Raw genomic sequence first — 26,931 nt, forward strand, 5'->3', positions numbered from 1 at the left:
TTGTGATTCTAGCACTGGCGCTGGGGGAGCGCGGGTTAATATTGCTTTCATAAACCACCATTCAACTATTTACTACCTGCTAATCAAGTCTTCTTCTCTTGGCGGAGCGCACGTCAAACCAAATTTTATCAAGCAGTGTGTACCTCTTATGGTGCAGGCGCTATCGAAGAGACAAGGCTATAGTTTTAGTTAACTATTTTATATTTTACCATGAGATGAGAGAAAAGACAGGTTTTCTTCATCCTACATAAAAGAACTATTTTAACGGTACTCATTACTACCTAATGTAATCGGAGTTACTGGGGCTGTTCGTGGTGTTGTCCTGGACTGTTACTTGAGTATTACCAAGTATAAGCTAATAACTCTAATAATATATGTCTAACATACCTACATGTATGCTGATGTAGTTGATAGGAAGTAGTTTATACTGTCGACCATTCAGAAACACATCTGATTTCCTATTCTCACGGGATTAATTTGACTCCAGGATAATATACCCTGTTAAGTCTTTCAGTATACTACTCTTTATGTTATGATCGACGAAGCGCAGTCAGGTGTCGTGTCGCAAGTGATGATTACAAATGTATTTAGCGTAGATTCGTGGAATTTCTTGCGCCGAGGCTCAACATGGTTAGCCAAGCCATATCGCGAGGCTCTTAGCAGAAGTAGGCTACGTGTATATAAATCTATATACCCAGCCTGATTGATATATATTCACTTGGGATAACAAATATTCGGTATGAGTGTTTGGTCTTATCAATAACTTATAACTTATTCTAATTTTACCAAGTCTCTCAATATAAAATTTAAAGGAACATTTTTATATGTAGGACTTGCCGCTCTAATAAACACACCTATGCGAATGAGGTTAAAGAAGTGAGATATTAAATGAGACTAACTACGACGCGACCAATCCCAGCAAAACTTCCAAGGGCGGAAGCGTGCTAATATGCTCCAACGAGATGTGACTAATCAAGATCGCGATCACAGTCGCAATTCCAGTAAGTTGACGATGTTGGAAGATCAACAAGGCGGAAGCGAAATTCTACGACCCCCGGCCTTGCGACGGAGCTCTGGTTGGTTGGAGCACGAGGATTTACATGGAGGGGCAGGGTCTTTGTAGGCTGATGAGGGGGAAGAATGGTGGGATAATAACATCTCCCACATATCCCCCCCTACCCCCTACCCCTACCTACAAGCAAAGGACTCGGTTGGATGTATATATGTATACTGAGTGATACATCGGATGTAAGTAATAAATAGCTCCTCATTACTATCGAAGCCATGTGGCGTTAATATGCAGGTTCCAAATTCCAGCAGCTTGTTCTTCCACCAGATGCTTCTAAGATGCAATGCTTAAACGAAACATTCTCATCTGTGGAAATGATTGATAATAACCTAACCAGGGCATCTCAAGTAGGGTTCATCTACTGCATGCAAGGTTCGAAGAGCTTGGTTAGACTGTTCCAGATTATCACCCTGTCTCTCTTCTTTTTTTCATCCCGTCCCGTTCTAACCAGTCTTCTCTGCGCATCTTTCGGGCCTCAAGTCCTATGATGTGGGGTCGGGTATCACGTCTAAATCATATGGATAACCGGGGATCATGTTACGAAGGATCATCAGCTCGAGTAGGCTAACATGAGATTCGCCGAAGAGTGTACATTAGGTACATATCTCTTCTCATCTCGTTATTCGAGAGTCTGCCCACTTTCTTGACCTCCACTATTATTCTTATGGCAACCTGGCAAAGATATATAAACACGTGGAATTGAAGGTGAGGTACCATAGTACATGGTATAAACATGGAATTTTGAGGGATATAAGAGATGAAAACGAACCAACACGAAAAGAATCGGGATAGTTGGCATCTGATGGTAGCTCGCTAAAGTCTACGAAAGTATACTAGTGAGACTTTGAATCACATTAGATCCATGTCTCCCTACCTAGATTAGTACTGTAGTAGATGTGAAATTTTTCGCGGTAGTTATGCAGGGCAGCAAACCATAAGACACTAGAATAAAGGGGGGAAGGTTAGGTAGTATTATTATTGGTTGGTAAGTTGGCCAATCGAACTCCAAAATGGAAAGTAGTAAATATACCAAGTACTTTGTTTCTAATTAATTTCGTTTTTTTCTAACGCTTATAGCGAAGTTGACGAAGTTGACGATGTAGGCTTAGGTATGTTGGCAAAGAGGAGTATAACATGGTAACACAAAAGTGATGTAGTACAAACGCAAGGAATATGAATATAGAAGCCTATTGACAATAACATGGGGTATAGAATATCTCTTGGAAAAGAAACGAAAAATGTACCTACATGTAGCAATAGTTAATTAAAACAAAACAAGGAAGTTCAAAACAGAAGAGATATGAAAAAAAAAAAAAAAAAAAAAAACCTGAAGTACCTAAACCACCTAAACTTCCACCAGAATTTGACGATCCATCCACTAATATGTAATTTAACCCTACTAAGGTAGGCACGTACATGTTGTATGCAGGGAAGTGTCTACTACACTAAGGGCTTATAGGTAACTGCTAAAAGGTATCTACTACGTTAGTAGCCGGTTTAGATAGTGCATTAGTTATTACGAAGCAATTGTATCCGGTACTTTAGGTACCTAACCTATCTTCTAGAGGAGTAGCCCCTTCGCCCGCGCCGGGTTCCACATGCTCTGGAACCTGTCCCCCCTCACTCCGTGCCCTCTTTGCCCTTTCCCTCGTCCCTTTACTCTTTTCTTAACCCTTCCTTTTTCTTTGACTGTGATCTTAAATATTACATCTTCATCGCATCGTATCGTAATCGCATATTATTATCAACTCCCCCCCCCTTTGGAGGTCGCGCAGTGTTTGGAGAAGGTTGCTGTTGGTTGAACGGATATAGCAGCAGTATAAGTTGAAGAAGTAGAGTTGAGAGAAGGAATAAGTAGGAAGTTGATAAGGTTCTTAAGGGAAATGTGAGTTAAAATCTTTTTTATTTTTTTTTTAATCATTTTGATCTACGTATCATTTTTGCATTCTGCAAGAAATGACCCGGCGCGCGCAAATGGTGTGTGTGGTACAGCGACAAGTCTAGGTCCAGAAAATCGACCTATCTATTTTTTTATTATTATTCTTCATGTTGTGCGACAAACAACTCCTACACAGCATCCTACGATAACGGCGATGACGGCGACAATAATAACGATTATTATTTATGCGATTTGATTGCGCGCGCAACTTTAACAATCTTAAACTATGCGCCGCGACAAAGACCCCGCAGATATCTATTTTTCTCTTATACGCGCCTATTTTGCGACTCATGGACTTAACGACTACTTCTTAATGCGCCGACTCCAAAACAATTTAGAGACATTTTTGTCTCTCGGTATTCAGCAGAAGGTATCGAGTAATTTCCGAATATACGGATTATAATATCTAGCGACAATGTGATTCCATCATTACTGGCCTGATAATCTCGGCGCGAGCGGTTCGATTAGTTTGCGCATAACCGACTATCCGTCAACCCGATCCTCTTACTACCTCCCGACAACCAATGTTCCAAGAGAATTCGCCTCCGATCAGATGCTATCTATTATAGTAACGAGAAAATCGACTCATATATTTAAAATATTGCCATACGTACGATCTAATATCGAGACGCGCAAGTCAAGGAAGATTGGTTTCGAAACTATTCGATAAAACGTAGTTACAATTCTTTAAAAGACTACATTCGACTAGAATCTCATATCGATCGGGCAGGTTGGGTTGTCTATCTCGCATTTTGTGTCGGGTATCACAAACCCAAACGTCTGTAACCAAAAGCAATTCGACCTGCAGATTCTGGAAAACCACTCAACTATACCTGGCGCTCATCCGTTTAGTTTGCGAAACCATACCATTCCTCGTGGGGTATTTTATCCGATGAGAAATTGCACGTGGCGGTACCTTATTACCATTTTGGGTTGCATCCAAATTGATTAATGTCTACCTTTTATAATATCAGTGGATGAATATCCTAGTGGCAATACCTACTACATACGAATAACCCCCGTTACTCAAGGAAAACTTGTGACCTGGACAAATTTGGATTCGTATTTCTGACGAAATGCCCACTTCTATTTCGATTGAAGACTGGCTGCCGTTGAACAAGAATACTAACATACCACTACCACATCGCTGCAAACGGGTCATTCAAGAGTGGACAGCGGAAGATAAAATTTATGTGAAGTGTTGTGCTGATAATGGAACTACACAGACTCACAGACTAGTTAAAATGTCTTCTCTATCTCGTCGAGCCTGTTACAAGTGTGGCAATGTTGGCCATTATGCCGAGGTTTGCTCCTCTGCTGAACGCCTTTGCTACAACTGCAAACAGCCAGGTAAACCTCCACCCCCTTAATAGAGTTTTCGATCTTTAGCTAACAGCTTTTGCCCAGGACACGAGTCTAACCAGTGCCCTCTCCCCCGTACTACCGAGGCGAAGCAGTGCTACCACTGCCAAGGGCTTGGACACGTCCAGGCTGACTGTCCTACTCTGCGCTTAAGCGGTGCTGGTGGGAATGGTCGTTGTTACAACTGCGGTCAGCCAGGCCATCTAGCCCGAGCTTGCCCTAACCCTGCTGGTGTTGGAATCGGACGTGGTGCTCCGGTCGGCCGTGGTGGCTACGGTGGTTTTAGTCGGGGCGGTTTCGCCGGTGGACCTCGACCGGCTACCTGTTATAAATGTGGCGGGCCGAATCACTTTGCGCGCGACTGTCAAGCTCAGGCTATGAAGTGCTATGCTTGTGGGAAACTCGGTCACATCTCGAGAGACTGCACAGCACCTAATGGTGGCCCTCTAAACACTGCTGGCAAGACATGCTACCAGTGCGGCGAAGCTGGCCACATTTCCCGCGACTGCCCTCAAAAGACCACTAACGGCGAAGTGCCGGCTGAGGTTGAGATCCCCGCTGCTCCGGCTATCCCCCCGGTAGCATAAGAATATCGCAAATTATGCGGTATTCGATCTGGCTTAGTTTAATGGCCAGCATCTGTCGACCGGGTAGCTATTTCGACAGCACTCCCGAACGAATTTGATTGCTTTAACTGTTACACCAGCCATCTCAAAAGGATAAATTCTGTCCGCGAGAATCAAGTTACCTAGACAAAATCTCCTTGAAGGAGGCCTTACAAAACTTTGGATAATCATATTTTCCTTACATTTGCATCTTGAATTATTAAAATTTAAGCATAACGAGCATTTATCTCTTGCCTGATTTACTACAACTACCATTTTTACTGCCATCTATCCCTTCAAATATTTCATCGCATCACCTATTTATCGGTGTCTGGGTCCTCGGCTATCATAAGCTCCTACTGTTTGAAAAGCGTGAGTCATACTAGATTTCTCACGAGCTTCTTGGAATCGACCTGGGAGTTTACCTCTTCTCCCAATTTCAAACTCCTATTTTTTTCCCCCGTCTTTCTATCCCCTTGTGTTCTTTTCCGGCATGACTCATGGCGTACATGATACGATACGGTTATACCTCTCCATTACGCGCAATATTAATGCGGGCGGTTAATATTCCTTGACGGATTGGGTCCACGTACAGACCATTTTGACCGATCGGATCAAATCATTCTTCAGATACCCAATTTTCGCCCTCCTGTATTATGACTAGCAAAGATTGAGGAGAGTGAGGGAGGAGTGGCATTTTAACGAGAAAAAGGAGGGCGGGCTAAAATCTGTGTGCATCGTCGCAAGCAGTTCTTTTGAGTACGTGACTGGGGAGGACAAAACCACAAGCGAACGACACGAAGCTCAAGATTCGAAACTCGAAACTCGCAAGGTACTTGGCTGCAGCAGACTTGGTTGGATGCGGGCTATGTTGAGTAAGGCCTACCTCCGTAGAGAGATCTTAGAGAATAAGGTCTTTTAGGGGAGAATGTCAAAACAAAGGGCAGATGTGAAGTGAGTAAGTGGGGACGTGACCAACTTGACAATAGCACGAGGAAAAGAAGAGGACAAAAAAAAAGCATCCAGTGTTTGAACTAATGTTTAAGAGGATTGCAATGGAGGGGATCACCGTCAAAATAAAAAAAGGGGGGTAGTTAGTTGAGGAAGTCGGAATCTTCGTTGCCAATAGGTCAAGTCAAATCAAGTTTATCGAGTTATATTATATCGTAAAAATATTATGTGTGAAGTCAGTACCACTTAAAAAGAAAATCAATATTATTCAAATATATTTTTCCATATCTTTCTTGTCCGAAGTCCTCTCCGGGATTATTAAGTGTCTTTTTTAACAGTCGCCTACATCACGTACCCCAGGTCGAGACTTTACTTAGCCCCTCAGGAAAGGATGGAGTCTTTGAATAAAGTTGAAGCAAATTGCGGATATAGTGCTAAAGAAGGAACATGGGTTTCGTACCATGCCATTATACGATATTCTATTCGTGTCGTTGGGAGCAATGAAGCGATAAAAAGCCTATTTAGTCTACATGTATAACAAGCAAGCTAATACGAATAAATCAACTACCGGCCATCATTCCTAGACAATTGATAGACATGCCATGTCATTTGGCACCCTTGCTTGATTCGCGGATTCTAACTCGATATGTCCTCATGGCTAGAGCTATATGGGTTAGCATGGAATCCCACAGCGTAACGCTGATACATGCGTGATGCTGGATAGGACTGGATGGCTTGTCTGGGTGGTCTAGGTAAATCCTACGAATCGTGTTGATAAGCTGGCTAACTTCTAGTACTGACCGATTTTCTCGCATTTACCTAACCTAGTGAAATGACTTGGTGAGGGGTACGAGTTAATTGATATTGGAGTTGAAACTGGGAAAAGGAGTATAGGTTAGGCATTGTCTAGTTTAGCGACGAGTATATTGAAAGGATTTCCATATAATGTTCAATTTCCCTACCATCAACTCATAGACATATGATTCATGACTCGGCGTTGCTAGTTCTATCTCTGACCCAAACCTCGCCTATGGGATCTTCATGATCTTGGACACATTTCCATTCACCAATACCATAAGACTCAGGGGCTACGCGCTGCCCGCGTCCGCCACCACCAATAATGAGATTCCCGGGACGGTAGGTGTTATCTTGTTTCATGCGTCGGATTACCGAACCGTGTATTTTGGCGGTATGAGGAATATCTCGCACTTCACCGCATGGGAGCGGCCAACGTATTGGCTTCCACGATCCGTCTGGTTGTAGATCCATTCTCCGGAATGGCATATACTCCACTAGAGCATCAATGTTAGCTTTTATCTTCTATTGGCTTTATATATATAGGGTATTGCATAGATCTAGGTATACGAGAGCGGCGAGCGAGTAAAGGAGTAGGGAGGTAGCGTACTTATATTCCAGGTCATCACTTGACCTTTAGTTAAGCCAGACGCAAACTCCAGAGAGTCGTGTATTCTGGCTAAATGGGCTTTATGAAGCATCTGATGGAATGGCCGGACTTTCTGTTCGCTTTGCTCTTTCTTTTCTTCGTCGCCTATAAAATTGAAGTGATCCCAATGCGTAGGTTGGATGTCAAGGCTGGATGGAGCTTGGCTCGTTGGACTTGACTTGTCAACGCGAATGTCTGGAATAGCTCTGTCGTGGTGGGCATTAGTGTCAGGCTCTTCGGAAGTTTCGATGACACCCATCTCAACTAGCTTCTCCGGGTCAAAAGTAAGACCTGCTCGTTGTGCTTCTCTGATCATGTAGGCAAGGGGTATATGGCTCGCAGATTTAGTGTCCGGCATGATCTCCCATCCACCTCCAACGTCGCCATGGCCGCCGGCAAACCTATCTTGACTTTAGTTGCTATTATCTTCAGGCATTATTTGGTGTTATTGAACTCACCAGATCTCGTCGATATCTTGTTCATCATCATCCGAATCCTCGTCAATGTCCGTCATATTGGCAATTCCCGGCTTATCATCACCGATTTGGCTCGTTCTGTCAACAGAGCTTCTCGTTGCTCGGGACCGGGAACGGGAATGGGGCCGGAACGTATGTTCATCAGGGGGGGCTAAGGTTTCGCGTCGCCCTCTATCTGGCATGCTACTAGGTGTCAACCCCAAGGCCGTACCTCGCCTTGTGCGATACTTCTCGTGCATAACTTCGTGCAAGTTCCTATGTGCTTTGTGGTCCTTAATAGCCCCTTGGTAAATAAGGTCCTGTCTGAACTTTGCGCGACGTTCATCTATGGATACACAATGTCGAATGACCTATGAGTAGCAGTGAGTCAAGCGAACGATAACAATAGTTACTACGTAATTTGACCTACTTTGGCGCTACTTCTCGCAGTATATGGCATTTTCGACCTTTGCATCCACGCAGCCTCGAATCGAGGAACGGAGTTGACAGTATCGAATAGTCCCAAAAACCGGATTCTCTTCACAGGGCGGCTGAATGTCTCTCGAAATCCTTTCATGAAGCGATACATCTCCTGTCGTTGGGCCTGATGTTCTTCGGTCTGGTCAGACTGGCGACTCTGCCACTGAGAAAATGCTTTCCAGGCGAAGGACACCATCTCTTCATTTCCATGCGAAAGTAAACCGATATAGTCAAGCATCTCCGCTAGGAACCGGGCTACATAGGCTCCTCGGGAGAAGCCGAAAAAGTAGATTTCGTCACCTGGCTGATAGAAACGCATGAGGAATCGATATCCACCTACTACATGGTGGTCGAAGCTTGAGCCGACGGCAGAGTCCTTGGCCTTCAAGTACCATGATCGGATTCTAGCACTTAGACTTGTGTGGGATAGCGAGTTAGACACGACATATGTCCCTATCCCCGGTTGATAGTAGTGATCTAATCTCACAGTTAGCGAGGTGGTATGGAAGTCTGCATGCCTTCGGAACGGATCTAAGATATATACATTGGCTACCGGATTCCCGATCCAAACATCTAAATATCTTCAAGATGTTACTGTCACTGTCGTCACCTCTAAACTTATTGCCTGTGCCATCGAAACATAGCACAAGCTTTTGGGGAGTACGAGTCTCTTTTGCTGTATCCATCGTTGTCTATGCAGGAGTATGGTAACCTAGATTTCTATCAAGAATTGAGGACGTTGTGACATGCCCTTTTGAATCCTCGCGACCCGTCAGATAACGCCCCTCGGGTGCTAAGTGATATCGTTCCATTATAAAAGGGCAGACTTAGGAGAGTGCTACACAGCACAGGTTGATGCCGAGCGACCCACCAGAAGTCTCTAGGTTATGTATACAGCGAGAAGCTAATGCAACTGCTCTAAGATCACCGTACATACGAAACAATTTCGCCAAGCCAAATAGGCGTTCGGTAGTAAATTATTGGATCATCGGGAGGCTGTCTCGGCGAGGACGTAATGGTAACTATGTCCGAACTATTAGTATAAATGATCCCTTAAAATCACTAGGTCGATCATAGTTAAAAAGCATGTCTACGTATGCTCGGAAACCAAGTCGTGGCTGACAGCCACCTATTCAACTTGAATGGGTACCTAGCTATAGTTCTCTACTGCTGTTGAGAGGGATATTTTGTCAAGGTGAGAACTATCTACAAACTCAATAAGTTCTCTAGTCAGATAGCTAAGCTCAACTGCATAATCAACTGCATAAGATTGCAATATACTATTAACTGGCAAGGTCTAATTGGTTATTTAGTATATATGAGCTGACATCTTACATCTCGTAATGTATTATTGGTGGGACTACTAGACTATACTATTTCATTGGCGTAATACTAGGTATAACAAACGTTGATCAATACCAATTCTAGTTGTTCAGCTCTATGTGAAGGGTTACGAAATGTGGCTAACCGCATCATGTTACTGATTGGAATCTGCGAGTACGTCCACTAGGGTTGTTTGCTTTTCTATCAAGGAAATGTAATTTATTCAAGTCTTAAGACAGTGTAGTTGCTATTTTGTTAAAATAATTATAGAACTGATTTATTAAATATATGACCTAGTTTAGGGGCGGCAGCATGAACGCCACCAGGTGCGCCAAATGTCAATATTTACGTCAAGCGTAATTTCTAGGCGTTGTAAGGGCGGTGAATTAATAATATGATTGTTACTCGCTTCTATCTGATACCCCGCTCGTTATGCATTAGGTACTGATTGTGTCTCTGCTGTTGTCACACTCTTAATGGGATAGGCCATGTTATATGAGGCTTGCATTGGTTCTAAGGAGAGTTGACCTACGTGGGTATTCGGTTCGGATAGTTGCACATGTAGTCCGAGAATATTATATCCAAACACAAGATGTTCTTCCGATTGAAATCCCTCTCCGAGTCGGCTAGCCATGTTTGTATTATTACCAAAGCAAATCTGGTTTATGTTAAGTAGTCTCTAGAACTCATAGTCTATTGAAAGCTATTAGCTATGCTCGACACTTATTTCTGAAAGTTGACTCTTACAAGCAAACCACGATGGGAGACACGATAACAGGCAACGAGGTTCATGGAACTAACGGTAGTAGACCTCGCTATGTCGATTCTAACAGCTCTACTACTATGAGCAAGTCTTCAGAATCCTCATCTGGACCTTCTTCTAAGGAGAAGCCCGAACGTTTTCCAAAGGCCGACCGTGAAGGTGTCTCAACTGTCTTTGCCCAATTTGGACAATTTCTAAACGCTTCACGACGACCTCTCCCCATTCAAAACGGCGATGGCACTTATAGTACGACGATTAAAAGGACAGGATTAAAGAAGGATTTGAAGTATCTTCGTCTGAAAGGTGTGTCACCATAAACAACTGGAAAACAGTATTTAGCTAAATATTTATAACAGATGTGAAGACAGTCCTAGACCTGGCACGAAACAAGCTTAAAGGAGAACAGCTTGTAGACGATAAGACGATGATAATGGAGCGCGTCATCCAGCTTGTTGCTGGACTACCTCATAGATCACAACTCAGAGAGGAGCTCACCAATACATTCTTGAACGAACTTTGGTACACGTTAGACCACCCACCTCTATTATATATGGGCGAGAAACACGAATACAGGATGGCAGACGGGTCATGGAACAACCCAACGAACCCTCAACTTGGAGCGGCCGGATCAAGATATGCCAGGAGTTGTCGCCCAGGCATTGTACCCCTAGGAGCCATGCCTGACCCGGGTCTCATTTTCGAATCGGTCATGAAGAGGACTAAATACCGAAAGCACCCGAACAATGTCTCTTCGGTGCTTTGGTATTGGGCAACTATCATCATTCATGATCTCTTCTGGACAGATCATACTGATATGAGCAAGACCAAGACCTCTTCGTACTTGGATCTTTCCCCTCTCTACGGAAGCAATCAGGCTATGCAGGATTCCGTAAGGACCTTCAAGGATGGAATGATGAAACCCGACACTTATGCGGACAAGCGGCTTCTTGGGTCACCTCCTGGAGTTAGCGTTATTCTAATCATGTTCAACCGTTTCCATAACCACGTAGCAGCAAACCTAGCTACGATTAACGAGGGTGGTCGTTTTACGCCTCCGCGCGCAGGACTAAGCGAAGAGAAGGCTGCGGCTGCATGGAAGAAATATGACAATGATCTTTTCCAGACGGCCCGACTTGTCACCTCTGGATTGTACATCAATATCACATTGATTGACTACGTAAGAAATATTGTCAATCTCAATCGGAGTAACACTACATGGACTCTTGACCCCCGCGCAGAGATGGGCCACGATGTTGGCACCAAGTCTGGGTCTGAGCGTGGTACTGGTAGTATGGTTTCAGCCGAGTTTAACCTTTGCTACAGGTAAGTAATACAAACAGACTGCCGATCCTCCAGTTACAGTTACTCAATAATCTGTAGGTGGCACTCATGTATCTCAGACAAAGACGACCAATGGCTCCAGGGGTTCTTTCGCGAGCTGTTTCATAAGGATCCATTAGAACTAAGTCATCAGGACTTGATTATGGGCTTTGCCAAGTTCGATAGCGGTATTCCAGATGATCCTGCTGAGAGAGTATTCGGGGGCTTCAAGCGAAATTCCGATGGTAAATTCAGCGATGAGGATCTTGTCGGGTGTATCTCCGACGCTATCGAAGACTGTGCAGGAGCATTTGGTGACCGTAACGTACCAGAATCAATGAAACCCGTCGAAATATTAGGTATCCTTCAGGGCCGAAAGTGGAACGTTGCAGGCTTGAACGAGTTCCGCAAGCATTTTGGACTAAAGCCGTATGAGAAGTTTGAAGACATCAACTCTGACCCTGAAATTGCTGATTCACTCCGCCATTTATATGAACATCCTGATTTCGTCGAGCTCTACCCGGGAATTGTTGCCGAGGAGGCAAAAGAGCCAATGGTTCCTGGAGTTGGAATTGCTGTATGTTTACCTATTTGTGGTATACAATTATGAGAGTACTAATATTGATCAGCCTACTTACACGATTTCTCGGGTCATTCTTTCTGATGCTGTCTGTTTAACTCGAGGAGACCGCTTCTACACTACTGACTACCACCCACGTGGTCTCACATCTTGGGGATACAATGAAGTTGCGTATGATCTGAACATTAATCAAGGCTGTGTATTTTATAAGCTGTTCACACGAGCCTTCCCGAATCACTTCAGAGGAGATTCAGTTTACGCCCATTACCCCATGGTCGGTATGTTTACCACTTCTCGGATACATTATAATTGATAAATGTGAAAGCTAACTAAAATGTTCAGTTCCAAGTGAAACCAAGATGATATTGACTAATTTAGGACGAGTACAAGACTTCAACTACGATCGACCTTCACTTATACCACCTCCTATTATCGTCACGACCTACAGTGGGGCGCAACATATACACGATAATCAAGATAAGTATAGTACCATAGGAAATGAAGGACTCTCATACCTCATGGGCCATAGCGGGAAACGCTTCTTGAATTCGAGAGACTCACCTTCCTATACTGGTCAGACAGAACTTGCACCCGATCAGTTGTACAAAGGGGACTGGCATTCCCAAATCAAGAAATTTTACTCTCATATCACGGACCAACTCATAAAAGAGAAGACCTACAAGCTGGCGGGTCAGAATTTTGTGGATATTGTCCGTGATGTTGGAAATCTTGGACCAGTACACTTTACTTCTCGTGTATTCAATCTGCCGCTCAAGACAAAGGAGAATCCGAATGGCATCTATAGCGAGCAGGAACTATACTTGGCTCTTTCTGTGGTGTTTATCTGTATCTTCTCTGACATCGATCCCATGAAGGCATTCCCAATGCGAAAGGCGGCAAAGGCTATTGCTGGCCAATTAGGTAAATTGATTGAAGATAACGTGAAGACGGTGACGGGCTTTGGAATTAGCGGGCTGTTGTTTGGGTCAAATAAGAATGACCCATTGGCATCGTACGGCACTAATTTGGTCAAAGGTCTGTCCAAAGCTGGTATGAATAACTATGACATTACATGGACCCAGATTCTACCTACAGCAGCGGCATCTGTGCCGAATATCTCAGAAGTGGTACGCCTCGAAGACCCTAGAATCATCATTATAATAGTAACTGACGCTCAAATAGTTCGCTCAAGCCGTAGACTACTACTTGTCCTCGGAAGGATCCAAGTATATCCCTGAGATTCATAGCATCGCGAACAATCCGTCTTCGAGCGAAACTGACGCGCTGGTGCTCGGATACTGTATGGAAGGTATCAGGCTTTCGGGAACATTTGGCTCGTATCGTCGAGCAGCGGCCGGGGATACTATCATAGAGGACGACGGTCGCGAGGTATCGATCAGTATTGGCGACCGTATTTTTATTAGCTCTGTAAGTGGAATGCCCAAGCAACTTGATAAAGAATTAAAGCATAGCTGACCTGAATTTGCAAAGACCGGCGCGGCTAAGGACGCTGAACATTTCGCTGATCCCGACAAAGTGAACCCACGTCGTCCACTGGACGCTTATATTCACTTCGGGCTTGGACCGCAAATCAGTCTTGGGCGCGACGCCGGCCAAGCAGGGCTTACTGAAATGTTCCGGTCAGTATTCAAATTGAAGAATTTGCGGAGAGCACCTGGGCCTCAGGGTGAGCTTAAGAAAGTCCTTCAGCCTGGAGGCCTTTATATGTATATGAGAGAGGACAGGGGAGCATACTTTCCGTTCCCGTGCACGATGAAGATATGCTACGATGACTAGATGACTAGTTCGGGGATGATGTGTGCGTGGAGAGTTGTAAACGAGGGAGTCGATGCTTCATTAGAGATATATGAAACATACACCTCCGTTATCTTCTCTCAGCTACGTCTAATTCAGAAAGGAGTTATGGATACTGGTCTCTTATAAGCGGTTATTATTTATGATGTAAATTGTTGTCCCAGTTCTAAATTGTCAGGGTTTTTAATATAGCAATGGAGCATTCTAAAATTTACTGCCCCGAACACAATAACGTATTATCCCATTTAACTTTCATGTCGTTCGAAGTACTCGTAAGCGAGGTTGAAAAGCAAGTATGCACATTCGAGACCTACTCTCCTTAAGTGTACGCTTACAGCCGGATAGGAAAATAAAAACCGAGCTTACATGGCTTCTAACCTATCAGAGTAAGGCAGAACGTAATGACGGCGGCGTGAGACACACAAAGAGAGTTTTCCACCCTGCCATGTGCAAGACATGGAAGTCATATCTAAAAAGAGGTATATATTAACTAGTTACCTAGATATATCTTGAATGTATGAATACATCATTCGCAGGGGAGAGGTTACATCCTTGTCAATGAAATGCATACCCCACAGACAAGCCAGATCCCTTTCTAGTCGGTAATGTGAGAGATATATATTATATTGAGGAGCCTTTTTGATGGCTGACCCACAAGTTGGGAGGCCGCCCTCCTATGTATTGATGTTCCCTGCGTGGAGCACGGTTCCTTTTTTACTAGTTAGTTTAAATACACATCCGAGTACATCCCTAACTATTAATTGTACCATGATGATGATGTTTTATATATGTTGTGACTTAGACCCCGTTTCTTCATAACTTGCCCACCTTTGAACCCCCCGGAGCTGATAGCTGAGCAGAGCCTTGCTAGATCCGGTGCGCGAATTATGTCAAGCTCAATTTTCAAAGAATGCAGGTTAATTGGCACCGCCTCTTTACATCTCTCTAGGGTTCCTGGCGCTTGAAATCGGCGAAAAAACAACAACATGTGATATGCGATTATTGGAGCTTAACGGAGCTTCGAGTATGTGTAATTAAGTTATACTGTGAAGAAGATGCGAAGACGTCTAACAACTAACAGTGCGACATCCTGTTTTCCTGCATGTCATCAACAGCTTTATTCTCCCACTTCATCGTTCTCATCAACTCCTATTAGACACCTACCTAGCTTAGATAGATAACAATATCTGATAATATAAATTGGTAGTTAACTCAGTCAGTAACCTAGACCTTCACCTCAATTGACCGACTTTCTGTTACATTCTCGGGGCTTTTCATTCATCTCGTCTTCCTCGTGTGGTGCATGTGCATCGACTTACACACTCTCATATTTTCTTTCCGAAATGGACGAACCTGACCTTAAACCTGGCGTAAAATGGGACGAGGAGGAGGCTGTCCGTCCTACTCGTGGACTCCGTCGTGCACAATCTAGCGGCTCAATGTCTATTCGTAGCGTGCGCTCACGACGTGAAGTTGATCCATCTATCATCCTTCCTATCCAGTACCGCACCGTGTAAGTGGCATTATTTACTAATTCAACAATAATAGATTGCGTGTAGTTTCTAATATCGAGATTCTAGTTCGTACCAGATCGAAGAATCCAAACAGAAGAATGTCGTACAGCTATCCGAGGCGAAAGATAAAGCTACTAAGGGTAAAGGGGTCATACTTTAAGCATTGCACTCAGAGCGCTTACTAACATTGGATCACATAGATCTATCTGAGCTCGAATGGCACACGATATCGACTGAAGAGGCCCTCCGACGTCTCAGCGCATCGATGACTGAGGGTCTCTCAACCGAACAAGTTACTCGTAGAATGAAAGAATACGGGCGAAATGCCCCATCTCCCCCGGAATCACGTACCATTCAGAAATATTTTGGTTACTTCTTTAAAGGATTCGGCCCTATACTTCTGCTTGGAGCTATTCTGGTTTTCATCTCGTGGAAACCGCTCGGCCAACCTCCATCGTTGGCTAATCTGGTAAGTAATAATCTAGGACGGGACCTAATTCTTCTAGTATTTCTGACCTTCGCTCTTAGGCTTTGGCAATAGTTCTAGTTGCAGTATTCTTCATCCAGGCTGCATTTAATATGTTCCAGGACTGGAGCTCATCTCGTGTCATGAGTTCTATCAAGAACATGCTTCCTGAAGACTCCCTAGTCATCCGAAACAGTATTCAGGCCTCCCTCGATGCACAAGAGCTCGTACCGGGCGATATAGTGTGCATTAAGGCTGGAAACAAATTGCCGGCTGATATGCGCTTCCTCCAAGTTTCTAGCGATGCTAAGTTTGATAGATCTATTCTAACCGGAGAGTCTTTACCTCTCGCAGCAACTGTAGACTCGACAGACAATAACTACTTAGAAACTCGCTGCATTGGCTTGCAGGGTACCCATTGCGTATCTGGATCCTGTATGGGCTTGGTCGTAGCCACTGGTGACCGCACAGTATTTGGTCGCATCGCAGCTTTAACCAACGAACCAAAAGTTAAACTGACTACTTTGGAAAAGGAGGTTTTATACTTCGTCGTCATCATCTGCTCTATCATGCTCATGATGATTACCATAGTACTGATTGTCTGGTTAGTGAAGTATAAATCTATCATCAATCTTCAGTGCTAACAATACTTTAGGGGTGCTTGGCTTAGAAAGGTCCATCCAAATTGGATTAACGTCCCGAATCTGATTGTCGGGTGCGTCAGCGTAGCTATCGCTTTTATACCTGAAGGGTTGCCTATCGCGTTGACCGCCGGTTTGACGATTACCGCGAACCTGATGCGCAAGCATAAAGTTCTATGCAAGTCGCTAAAGACAGTCGAGACCCTGGGGTCTGTGTCCGTCATCTGCTCCGACAAGACAGGGACCCTTACCGAGGTAAAAAACGAGTCGACGTCGACGCCAATATTTCCATTGGTTCTTAACTGATTTTGTTTAGAACCGAATGACTGTCACCGAGTGCACTATTGGGACTCACACCATTACAGTTGAGGCGGCCGAGGACGAGTTAGATACGAGCACGGCACCGGCCATTGCTGGCATGGTAACAACAGGCGTAGATCAAGTGCGTGCCATCGCTGGACTCTGTAACGCAGCCGAGTTTGACGCCGCGACCATGGATTTACCTATCGAACAGCGCCGTGTTTTTGGTGACGCTACCGACCAGGCAGTATTGAGATTCTCTGAACGGTTCGGCTCAGTGCAACAGCTACGCCAATCCTGGCAGAAGACGTATGAACTAGCTTTTAATAGTAAGAACAAGTTCATGATCAGGACATTTTCCATGTTTAGGAAGGATTGTCTAGAAGCTACTCTATCAGAGGCCGAGGCGGAAAATTTCAATTCTGGCGACACGTAAGAGGTTCGAAACGCCTTTGAAAGATTCAATACTAACTTATACCAGATTGTTAACTATAAAGGGGGCCCCTGATGTCCTTATTGGCCGATGCTCCTCCTTCGTTAATAATGCAGGCGATGTACATCCCTTCGACGACGATATGCGAGCATCGTTTGATAACATGAAGAACGCGTATAGCAGCCAGGGGAAACGTTGCATTTTACTTGCTCGCAAGGTCATTCGCCAAGACGAGCTACAATATCAATCCGGAACAACTCAATTTGAGGATGATATTGTTACGCATGCTAAGTCGGACTTGACCTTAGTTGGTCTTGTAGCTATTGTCGATCCTCTGCGCCCAGAAATCCGCGAAGTCGTCTCGACGCTGCGCGGTGCCGGTATAAGGGTATTCATGGTAAGTGAGGCCTAGTAACCGGGTATTATACCCCTGCTAACGATATGCAACATGAAGGTGACTGGGGACTTTGCTCTTACAGCTCTTGCGATTGCTCAGGAGGCCGGCATCGTAAGTAGTCCTACTCCATTGGTTCACAATGTCTCCTCGCTCCCTAGGGAGGAGGTAGAAGATGAAACGAAGGCTTCCAACGCCCGCTCATCGATTCTTATTAGCGGACCGGAACTTCTGGGCCTGAACGAATACCAATGGAAAGTATTGACAGAGTATGAAGAGATTGTCTTTGCTCGCACGACTCCGGAGCAGAAACTACGTATCGTGAAAGAGTTCCAGACTGACGGCGTAGTGGCCATGACTGGAGATGGTGTGAACGATGCTCCGTCTTTAAAGGCTGCTGACGTCGGTATTGCTCTTGGAAGCGGTTCCGACATTGCCATCGAGGCAGCTGACATGGTACTGCTCGACTCATTCTCGTCTGTTGTCGAGGCGGTGCAATATGGTCGGGTGGTGTTTGATAACCTGAAGAAAGTGATCTGCTACTTGCTTCCAGCTGGAAGTTTCGCTGAGTTCTGGCCAGTAATGACCAATGTTATCTTTGGAATCCCACAGATCCTCTCGTCCTTTCTCATGATTATTATCTGGTAAGCATTATTTGAGTTGAAATAATAGTTATAGGTAAATATTCTGACACTATTTAGCTGTTTCACAGACTGCGCTGCCGCGACAATACTCTCCTACGAGAAACCGGAGGCTGATGTCCTGTTGCGCAAACCACGTAACGTCAAGAAGGACCGCTTGGTCGATTGGAAACTTGTTATCCACGCGTATGGTGTTCTCGGCATGATTGAGACTATCGCTTCCTTCGCGATGGCTTACTGGTATCTGGAGAAGAATGGAATACCCTTCCGCGTGCTATGGTTTTCCTTTGGAGATCTCCCGGATTGGATCGACGAAGAATATTATGCGCAAAAACTAAATGAAGCATCTTCCATTTACTTCGTTAATCTTGTTGTCATGTATGGAATCCGACTAAAATATCATAGGGGTGAAATCAGCTAACTTAGTATAGGCAATGGTTCAACTTGCTCGCAGTACGCACGCGGCGATGGAGTATTTTCCAGCATCCTCCCATCTTCAATAAACACACACGAAACCTATATATTTTCCCAGCAGTTATATTCGCTCTGTGCATGGCTATCCTATGGCTTTATATCCCTCAGCTGCAGTCGGTTTTGGGAACTTCGCCTGTTCCGGTGGAACACTGGTTTCTACCCTTTGCTTTCGGTCTGTTTATCCTGATATTCGACGAGATACGCAAGTTTCTTATACGAAGATACCCTAACGGAATATTGGCTAAGATCGCTTGGTGATATATAATATTGGAATTATACTAGATTGGGGGGTTTAAAGGGGAGTAGGTGTTTTTATGAGATGATGAAGACTTTTAGGAAAGCTATGGTGGTTCCATGGTAACAGACCTATATGCTAATTACAGATAGTATTATTCTTCAACTTATTCGTATCATGCTTTATTAGCATCTATTTATATCTACAATATTTATCTCAATGTTGATAGTCAACTGAGCCTGACCACCAGCATATTCCGACACATTTTTCTCTGATCCAGGCGCTCATATATCATGCTCTCGACTTTGGATGCATATATTGATTAGCAACAATCAAATAGCCACACCATCTCAACGCCCTCCATATGCTAGTCTATATACTATACCCACGAGTTAAAAACCCAATGGTGTTCTAATGCACTACTAAAAACACACTTCCTACCCCTTTCGTTACATCCGCACCACCAATTTCTTGCCTTTCAAGTTCCCCTTTTTCAACATCTCAAGGCCCCCCTGAATCGAATGTAAGCCTCCGTCAAGCAAATGTAGCTCGGGCAAAATAATCCGGCCCCCTTCTAACAGCTTTCCGAGTTCTTCAGTATAACGGACGTTGCTCTTATCGAGGACGAACTGCTTCATCTCAACCGTATGCACTTCAACGTTCTCGGGGACTATTTGAGAACCTGACATCATGGCTAGCGGTGCGAAGGCGACGGGTTTGGTTTTCGATACGGAATCGAGCGCTAGGTTTGCTGTTTTAGGTCCTACTAAGTCGATTGCCCGCGTGACATTGTCGCTGGTGATAGATCGAATTTCGTCCACAACTTGTTCATCCGACTTTCCGTCTCTCATCACCACATGGTTCGCACCTAAGCGCTCTGATAACGGCTTTGTTTCCACGGAATTGACGGTTATCACTTTAATCCCGCTGAGCCGCGCAATCTGAGTAGTAAATTGGCCTGTGACAGTAGAGCCACCCCAGATCAAAAGCCATTGTTCCTCTTCGTTATCCACAGGTTGTTGCGGGAACGGTACGCCTAGCCACTTCCATAATGTCATAGATGCAGTTAAAGCTGCGACACCCAGACATGCTGCGGCCTCAATGGGTACTCCTAATGGAATGGGAAGCACAGTATGCGAGGGTACGACCACATACTCCTGAAAACAGCCAGCACGAACGTCCTTATAATACGTACTGGTCCAGACATAGTCGCCCTGCTTAAAATGAGTAACGGCGGAACCGACTTGAGCTACCACACCAGACATTTCTCGTCCCGTAACCTAGATGCCCTTGTAAGTCATTATCGTCTAGCGAGTAAGGAGGGGTAAGCCTACCCATGGAAATTCAGGCAAACAGAAATTATAGTCAACGGATTTCCAGTCGATAGGATTCAGGCCGACGTAGTGTCCTCGAATCATAATCTCATCGTCCCCGACCGTCGGCACCGGGAAGTCATGGCGAATCTCATATTCGCCTTTACGAGCAACGACAAGGGCTTTCTGCATACCGGGTACAGCGAACTCGGCGACCGAAACATTAGCAGATTCATCTGTCGTCGTTGTCGGCGTGGAAGCTTTTCGGATACCGTCTATTAAGTTCGATTGGGATTTCTCATTCAAGCTCGATTTCGTTCTTATCTTTCGTAGGAGTGTACGAACTGTTTTCCACGAGTTTCTGCCGACGTGGGTATGTCTGGGTTGCGTTTCCGTCATAGCTGCGATGATGCCGAGTATGTTGCGTGTAAGTATACAGAGCAATTCTATCTCACAGGCACTTATTTCAACTAGTATATCATAGCTATTTTGACATATAAACGCAACCCGACCTTGCGATGTCGATAATTAATGTACTTTTTCTTAAACCTTTTGCCATTAATAATTATTTACAGCTACCGGGACTGGCGGGTCTCTTGTTACATGGCCAGGGGACTTATCAAACCCGATCCGGACCAATGTGGTGAATGTGTTGTCGCACGCCATCAGCACGCCATCGACTAGGGTGGCCTGCTTACATATGTAGAAGGCAAAGGGTTCCGTGGGGTGGAGTAGATATCTTTCCGATTCGGCCAGGCGGAGACATTTTGATAATTGGTCGATACGAATGGTACGCCAATATATAAATATCGATGTTAGTTACTGATTCCAAGTCAGCTCCGAGTCCGGTACCGTGGGGCGGGTGCATGAGATTGCGGGCGGCTGGTGTAGCTTTGACTATCACGTTACAAATTCAATCGTCATCTTATTAGAAAACATATTTGACTAAGCTATATTAGAAATGATATTCTAGTTAGTGTTATGGTTAAATAGAAAAGAAACGGGTAGTGCGGTGTAGAATAAAGACTTAGAATAAAGACTAACAAATAAGACGCTCTACCCCTTTTCCTCCTTGCTTAGACATACCTTTCCGTAATATTTATCAACACTGTATGAATTAATCACTAAGCTATAACGCCTATAATGGTATACAAGACGAGCTATACGCCACTTATGAACTATAGTAATCAGTATACTAACAGGCTATGTAATCTGTAAACACTCATCATTGGATAAATAGGACTAGAGATAACGAATTTGTTAACATCCTATAGGCACGAAACCTATCTAGAGTAACTCATAATTGAACATCTAGGAAAAGACAGTAGTATCGGAGCAGAGACAGTATACCGCCTGACATAGAATAAGACTGAAATATATATAACTGAGGAAAAACGACACAATTTATTTCATCTCTTTGTCTCTACAGACCATGATGTCTGTTAAAGTCCACCTAATAGAACCTCTAGTTATTCCCTAACAACCCCCCCCCCTTAACAATAAAGCTCTAAGGCTCACACGGATCCCGCCCCTAGCGGAAATGGACCTGGTGCCATAGAGATGGTATGGTATGATTCTTCCTACTGGAAAAGAGGCGCATTGCGGTTTCAGCTTGATTTCTGTGCGATCCAAAGGTCCACCGCATCATCGATCGTCCTCCCTCTATCCAGAGAATCTCGATCAACTCTATGTCATAGAAGAATGATTGTCGTAGTAGCGTAGTAATAGTCACAGTATTGACTAATTGGATAGGTCCTGTGATTTCTATGACTCTGGAGCGATGAGAAACAGGTTGCGCGCCCTTTTTCACGCGGTTTGGTCGTACTATTGGCATCACTTCACCAAACTTAAGTTCACCATTTCCGAACTTGTTGAATAGTCTTGTCACACCATCTCGTCCCCAGAACTCAACCTTGGCGGCGCGCGTGTGGTGCCTCTTAACAGGGTCGTTGATGACAACGGCATATATCTTGCCTGTCCCTCGAAGCTTTCCTAGAAGCGTGGGATAATCAATATCGACGGGTAAGCCTTCGATCCAGACAGCGCAGTTCTCTTCATCTGTGATATCATCGGGCCTGTTTTTTTCATTCCTCTTCCCGTGGTAGTTGGTTGAGAAGCCTGATGTGGGGCTGACGCTGTCTCCTTCGTCTTCGTATTTCGCGGTGTTGGCTTGGCCATCGCCATGTTGAGCCAAGGTCTGAACCTGAGTCGAGCTCTGATCTGTGCTTATGATAGGTATAGAAGATTGGTATGAAGTGGGTGTATTAACTGTGCCGATGTTAGTCTTGCAACTCTCGAGGAGGGCTAGAAAGTTTATATTAGACTCACCCATTAAAGGTTCCTGAAGTTGACGCGGAGGAGTAAGATCTTCTCCAAGATCGTGGAGGTTCGCGTGAATGTTACCGTAAGGTACGATTGCGCGAATACAATCGACTGGGAAACTGAAGTCCCCAAACATGTCTTTTAGTCTTCGATCCATTACGGTGGAATGAATGTTAATTCAATCCTGCCTTTGATTGAAAATAGATATTCGATGACTTTGGATTTGTAGTTTAGATTGAGGTTGTTTGAAAATGTTGTTTAGAGACTTGGAAAGAAGGGAGACGAAGAGAAGATGGACAATGTTTAAGTAGGCCCAGTGAAGGGGAAAAGAAGGCGGTAGTACCTGAGTACGGCAGAAAAGCTTTTAGGTTACCAACTGCCAAATACAAACCGGTGAGTTGTTGAGGGGCAACGGTAAATGAAGTGATTTTAGAAAGAATAAGCAGGAACAATCTGACGAAGGTTACGTACCTAGGTACATACTTCCTGAGGTACCTAACATATCTCCTGAGGCACATATTAGAAAAAGGTCTGTGCTAAAGACTTTGGAAGTTGCCATGGAATTATGTTACTTGAGTACGTGCAGAGGAAATACTAAGCATATTTTGTATATAATAGATTGATAGTATATACCTCCTTAGGTATGGAGTAGAGGTTAGGATATCCGGAAAGGAACTAACGCATATATAGGTGGTGGTATGTAAACATGATTTATATATTCTTAATCAATAGTGCTTACCTTTTCGATGATGCTGTATAAGAAGTAACCTAATGACTCAACTACATGTCTCACGATAGTAAGGATGATTCATAATTCTCATCAAACAAGTGAAAGTCGCGGAATGACTTGTCTAAGATTGAACGATTCATCAGGTAATTAAAGTGTAATATGCGTATAGGTGTGACTCTAATCGTTTGGCTTGCAGTTAATCCAACCTCTCGAAGGCTTATTTGCTTTAGCTTAGAGAGAGTCTAAGCATACTTGAATCTTTACTTTGGTACCGCCTATGCAAAGTTAACAGCATCAACTATTAGGAGGACTATGTGACACACAGATATCCGTGTTCTATTAAGTGTAACTATATCTTAATGAGTACTTAGGACATGTGGGATCGACTTCGTTTGTTTCCGACGATATAAGGTGACAAGCAGTGTACGACTTAGAATGACTTTGGCGACAACGGGGAACTAATCTAAACAAGTTTATCCGATATGTCTATTCAATGTCCTACCAGAAAATATCTATATAGGTAGTTGAAAATGTATTTGCGAAGGGCGTGCCAGTCTTGTTCCCTTCCGCACTGATGCATATATACCTTCCAGTCTAATATGTTCGTCCAGTTGATCGTCTTCGCCGCTGTCTTTTAAAGAGCATTTTTATGCCGTGGCTAATGGGTCTAGTTCTCAGTCTCGGTTTCCGAATCTTCGTCATCAATTCTCTTGCTGTTAGGTGGTGGTAGGTGTGCCATAAACAAGACGGCAAAACCGAGTACAGCAAACCCCTGGGTAGATGTTAGTAAGTACATTGTTAGAAACTAGAATAGGGGTCTAAGACATACGGCGTTGCAGAAAAATGTTAAGCTCGGCTGGCCGAGTTCGGAGAAAATAGCAAGAATTAAGCCGAAAAGTCCTTGCGTTAATAACGTAGCCGTGCTCTCCACTAAGGTGATGGCGCTGATGGCATCTTGTCGTTGTTGCGGGGGGCATAGTTCAGTCATAACCCCTTTAGCTGCCGGTGCCGATCCCGAAGCAAACGGCAGTAAAAATCCAGCTAGCAATTGTCAATTGTCAATTTCATCAGGAATATTAAAAAGAGGTCTCTGGCCATCTTACCGAGGTATACCTGCCAACCCTCCGTTGAGAAGCCAGCAATTACTGTCACTATTGAATCGACAACCAGACTCCATCTGACAAAGAAGAGGTCAAATCCGGTCCCGGAATCTTCCTCATCCTCAAGGGGCTGTATTGGTTCTTGTGGTACTTCTCCGACCTCGTCGGCTTCAAAATCCCCTGGGTTAACTGGAATATGGGTCTCTACTCTATGTTCTCTAGTTTCCGCTGGCGTTGATGTACCATTGAACCAGGTCCGACCGGATGATATGATCTTCGGGAACATGAAAAGTAAGAATATACCGCGGATAGCCGCGTTACCGAACATGAGATATCCGTTCTCACTAGTACCGAAATCGAATTCGGAAGTGGCGTACATCTGCAGGAGAATCGGGACATATCCGGAAGAGAACTGCGGGATAGTTAGAGGGCAATAAAGACAAACATACGTTTTGAATATTATGACTTACGACGCCGAGGAAAATACCTAGGGCGAGGAAAATCAAGCTGTAATTTTTGATAACTTTGCCCGACTCTAAACGGTAAGAATGAGGTGCGATCATCCTAATAGGTGCGAAGAAAGCACTAATGCCCCGACCATTTTGTTTCTTACTGGCAGCCTCATCACTTGCTCCCGTCGGTAAGAATAATGCTCCGTATAGTGAAGAAACCACATAGAGGAAAAAGGCGGTCTCGAATGGACGTCTAATATTGTAGATGTCGCCGAGCACGCCTCCCACTATAAAAGCTGTTAATTAAATGTGCTGAGCGCAATATTGTCTACTTGGACTTACGCAGGAAACCAAATGCAGTTCCCAACATGATTGATCCTTGTAACCGACCAAAAACGGCCGTGCGGTCTTTGGGCGCGACCAGTTCACTCACCGCGGTGTTGAGAACTAGCCTACATTGGTTTAATTAGAACCATCAAAACGAGATCAGGGAACATGGTTATACGTACTGAAAACCGCGGGGTCCTCCAATGATACCTATAGCTTGACAAGCTTGAAAAATGATTATACCTTCCCGGCCACCGATTGTCACGGCGACGATCTGCGTACATACCCTCAAACCTAGAAGTACAGTCTGGGAGACGAAGGCCCATCGCGGACCCCAAAGTTTGATAAAGTAGCCACATATGAATAAATTGAATACGCCGCTAAAAGACGTCGACATGCCTAGGATAGAAACCTGAGTCGCAGTACCAGCACTAATCTCTCGACGATGACATCTATCGCCGGGTCCCTCAAACGGGGGATTATGGCTATAGAAGACATCACATTCCATAAGACGGAACACATAATTGATTCTGACTTTATAGTCAGTATCGAGTTTGCAATTGAGATTAAGATTGAGATTGAGATTAAGATTGATATGATGCCAAGGCGAATAGGTAGGTAGCGGTTGTTCTTACGGAACTTGTGTGATGCCGAGGGTGAAAGCCATCATGAAGCCGGCGAGGAGAATGCGATTTGCGGGACCGAAAAGGGTACCAGCGGGCTTGGCAGGCCTGTTTATCCTCGGAGGGGCCGCATTTTCGAGTAACGGTGATGTCTCATCTGCTGCCATGAGTATTCGATTTCCTCCGTACTGTAAGACGGATCCAAGAAAATCTTGTATTAAGATGTCTCGGGGACAAAAAGAAATCGAGCCCAATGCCTAAAAAGTTTACCTATAGCGAATTAAATTATCCAATGGGGATGCGTCCGGTCCCCGCTGCCTTTTGTAGCGGTCTGACTGATAAGACTTAAAGACCTTGTAAGTTCGGTACAAGTGATCCGCCGACACTTGTCCGATACAGTGGACCTTTGCGTAATTGCATCAGAATTATCATAGGTTAGTCCTAAGAGATAAGAACGATAAGATATTAAAGTATATACTTATCTGTGTTGTTCATAATTAATATATTCATAACAGCTTAGGTTACTTCAGTATGTTGGACCAGTAGATTTATAGTACGTTTTATACAGGTACATAGTGCAATCGAAAGAGTAAACGTCTCCAATGAGGGGTCGCGTGTTACCTGTCTTATTGTCTTATTGGTACAAACCGTAGCTATTGTTTCTCCAATTGAGATTTAATATAGAGCCCCTCACCACCTATTGAAATAATTGCACCTTTAAAGAATTACATGAGAAGTCTATATCAATTCTATCTCCATGCCATTTTTTTCAGCCCCCAAATCAACCTCCATTATAAGTCTCCTAAGGCTGAAAGAAGCTTGGCAACTCGCGATACTATTGGCTCCCCTCTATCTAAATC

General features: G+C 44.2%; 6 protein-coding genes across 6 annotated transcripts; 3 read left to right on the forward strand and 3 right to left on the reverse strand.

Annotated features, from left to right (window-relative positions):
- Positions 1-4,252: 4,252 nt before the first annotated feature.
- GL218_01099 (Zinc finger protein GIS2) lies at positions 4,253-4,957 on the forward strand (the record flags this gene model as incomplete). The annotated part of the gene is made up of 2 exons (XM_033577547.1): positions 4,253-4,358; positions 4,416-4,957. 2 exons carry the CDS (start codon positions 4,253-4,255, stop codon positions 4,955-4,957), a joined length of 648 nt encoding a protein of 215 aa, XP_033438497.1.
- Positions 4,958-6,910: 1,953 nt separating this feature from the next.
- GL218_01100 (uncharacterized protein) lies at positions 6,911-8,991 on the reverse strand (the record flags this gene model as incomplete). The annotated part of the gene is made up of 5 exons (XM_033577548.1): positions 6,911-7,218; positions 7,332-7,771; positions 7,829-8,196; positions 8,256-8,782; positions 8,850-8,991. The coding sequence occupies 5 exons, from the start codon at positions 8,989-8,991 to the stop codon at positions 6,911-6,913; spliced, it is 1,785 nt and encodes a 594-aa protein (XP_033439553.1).
- Positions 8,992-10,387: 1,396 nt separating this feature from the next.
- On the forward strand, positions 10,388-14,088 carry GL218_01101 (Linoleate 10R-lipoxygenase; the record flags this gene model as incomplete). The annotated part of the gene is made up of 7 exons (XM_033577549.1): positions 10,388-10,694; positions 10,748-11,714; positions 11,772-12,288; positions 12,341-12,569; positions 12,634-13,418; positions 13,474-13,719; positions 13,783-14,088. The coding sequence occupies 7 exons, from the start codon at positions 10,388-10,390 to the stop codon at positions 14,086-14,088; spliced, it is 3,357 nt and encodes a 1,118-aa protein (XP_033439554.1).
- A 1,361-nt stretch (positions 14,089-15,449) lies between these two features.
- Positions 15,450-19,227, forward strand: GL218_01102 (Sodium/potassium-transporting ATPase subunit alpha-3; the record flags this gene model as incomplete). The annotated part of the gene is made up of 10 exons (XM_033577550.1): positions 15,450-15,619; positions 15,687-15,760; positions 15,821-16,089; positions 16,149-16,690; positions 16,742-16,982; positions 17,044-17,459; positions 17,509-17,857; positions 17,915-18,498; positions 18,556-18,873; positions 18,927-19,227. The coding sequence occupies 10 exons, from the start codon at positions 15,450-15,452 to the stop codon at positions 19,225-19,227; spliced, it is 3,264 nt and encodes a 1,087-aa protein (XP_033439551.1).
- A 426-nt stretch (positions 19,228-19,653) lies between these two features.
- On the reverse strand, positions 19,654-22,996 carry GL218_01103 (Enoyl reductase LovC; the record flags this gene model as incomplete). Its single annotated transcript, XM_033577551.1, has 4 exons — positions 19,654-20,484; positions 20,539-20,792; positions 22,408-22,785; positions 22,846-22,996. 4 exons carry the CDS (start codon positions 22,994-22,996, stop codon positions 19,654-19,656), a joined length of 1,614 nt encoding a protein of 537 aa, XP_033439552.1.
- A 1,240-nt stretch (positions 22,997-24,236) lies between these two features.
- On the reverse strand, positions 24,237-26,238 carry GL218_01104 (putative major facilitator superfamily transporter protein; the record flags this gene model as incomplete). Its single annotated transcript, XM_033577552.1, has 7 exons — positions 24,237-24,341; positions 24,399-24,610; positions 24,673-25,081; positions 25,140-25,408; positions 25,464-25,573; positions 25,631-25,978; positions 26,084-26,238. The coding sequence occupies 7 exons, from the start codon at positions 26,236-26,238 to the stop codon at positions 24,237-24,239; spliced, it is 1,608 nt and encodes a 535-aa protein (XP_033439557.1).
- Between the last annotated feature and the right edge of the window lie 693 nt (positions 26,239-26,931).

The sequence above is a fragment of the Daldinia childiae genome, assembly GCF_008694065.1.
Source record: "Daldinia childiae strain JS-1345 chromosome Unknown Scaffold2, whole genome shotgun sequence".
NCBI classification, from domain to species: domain Eukaryota; kingdom Fungi; phylum Ascomycota; class Sordariomycetes; order Xylariales; family Hypoxylaceae; genus Daldinia; species Daldinia childiae.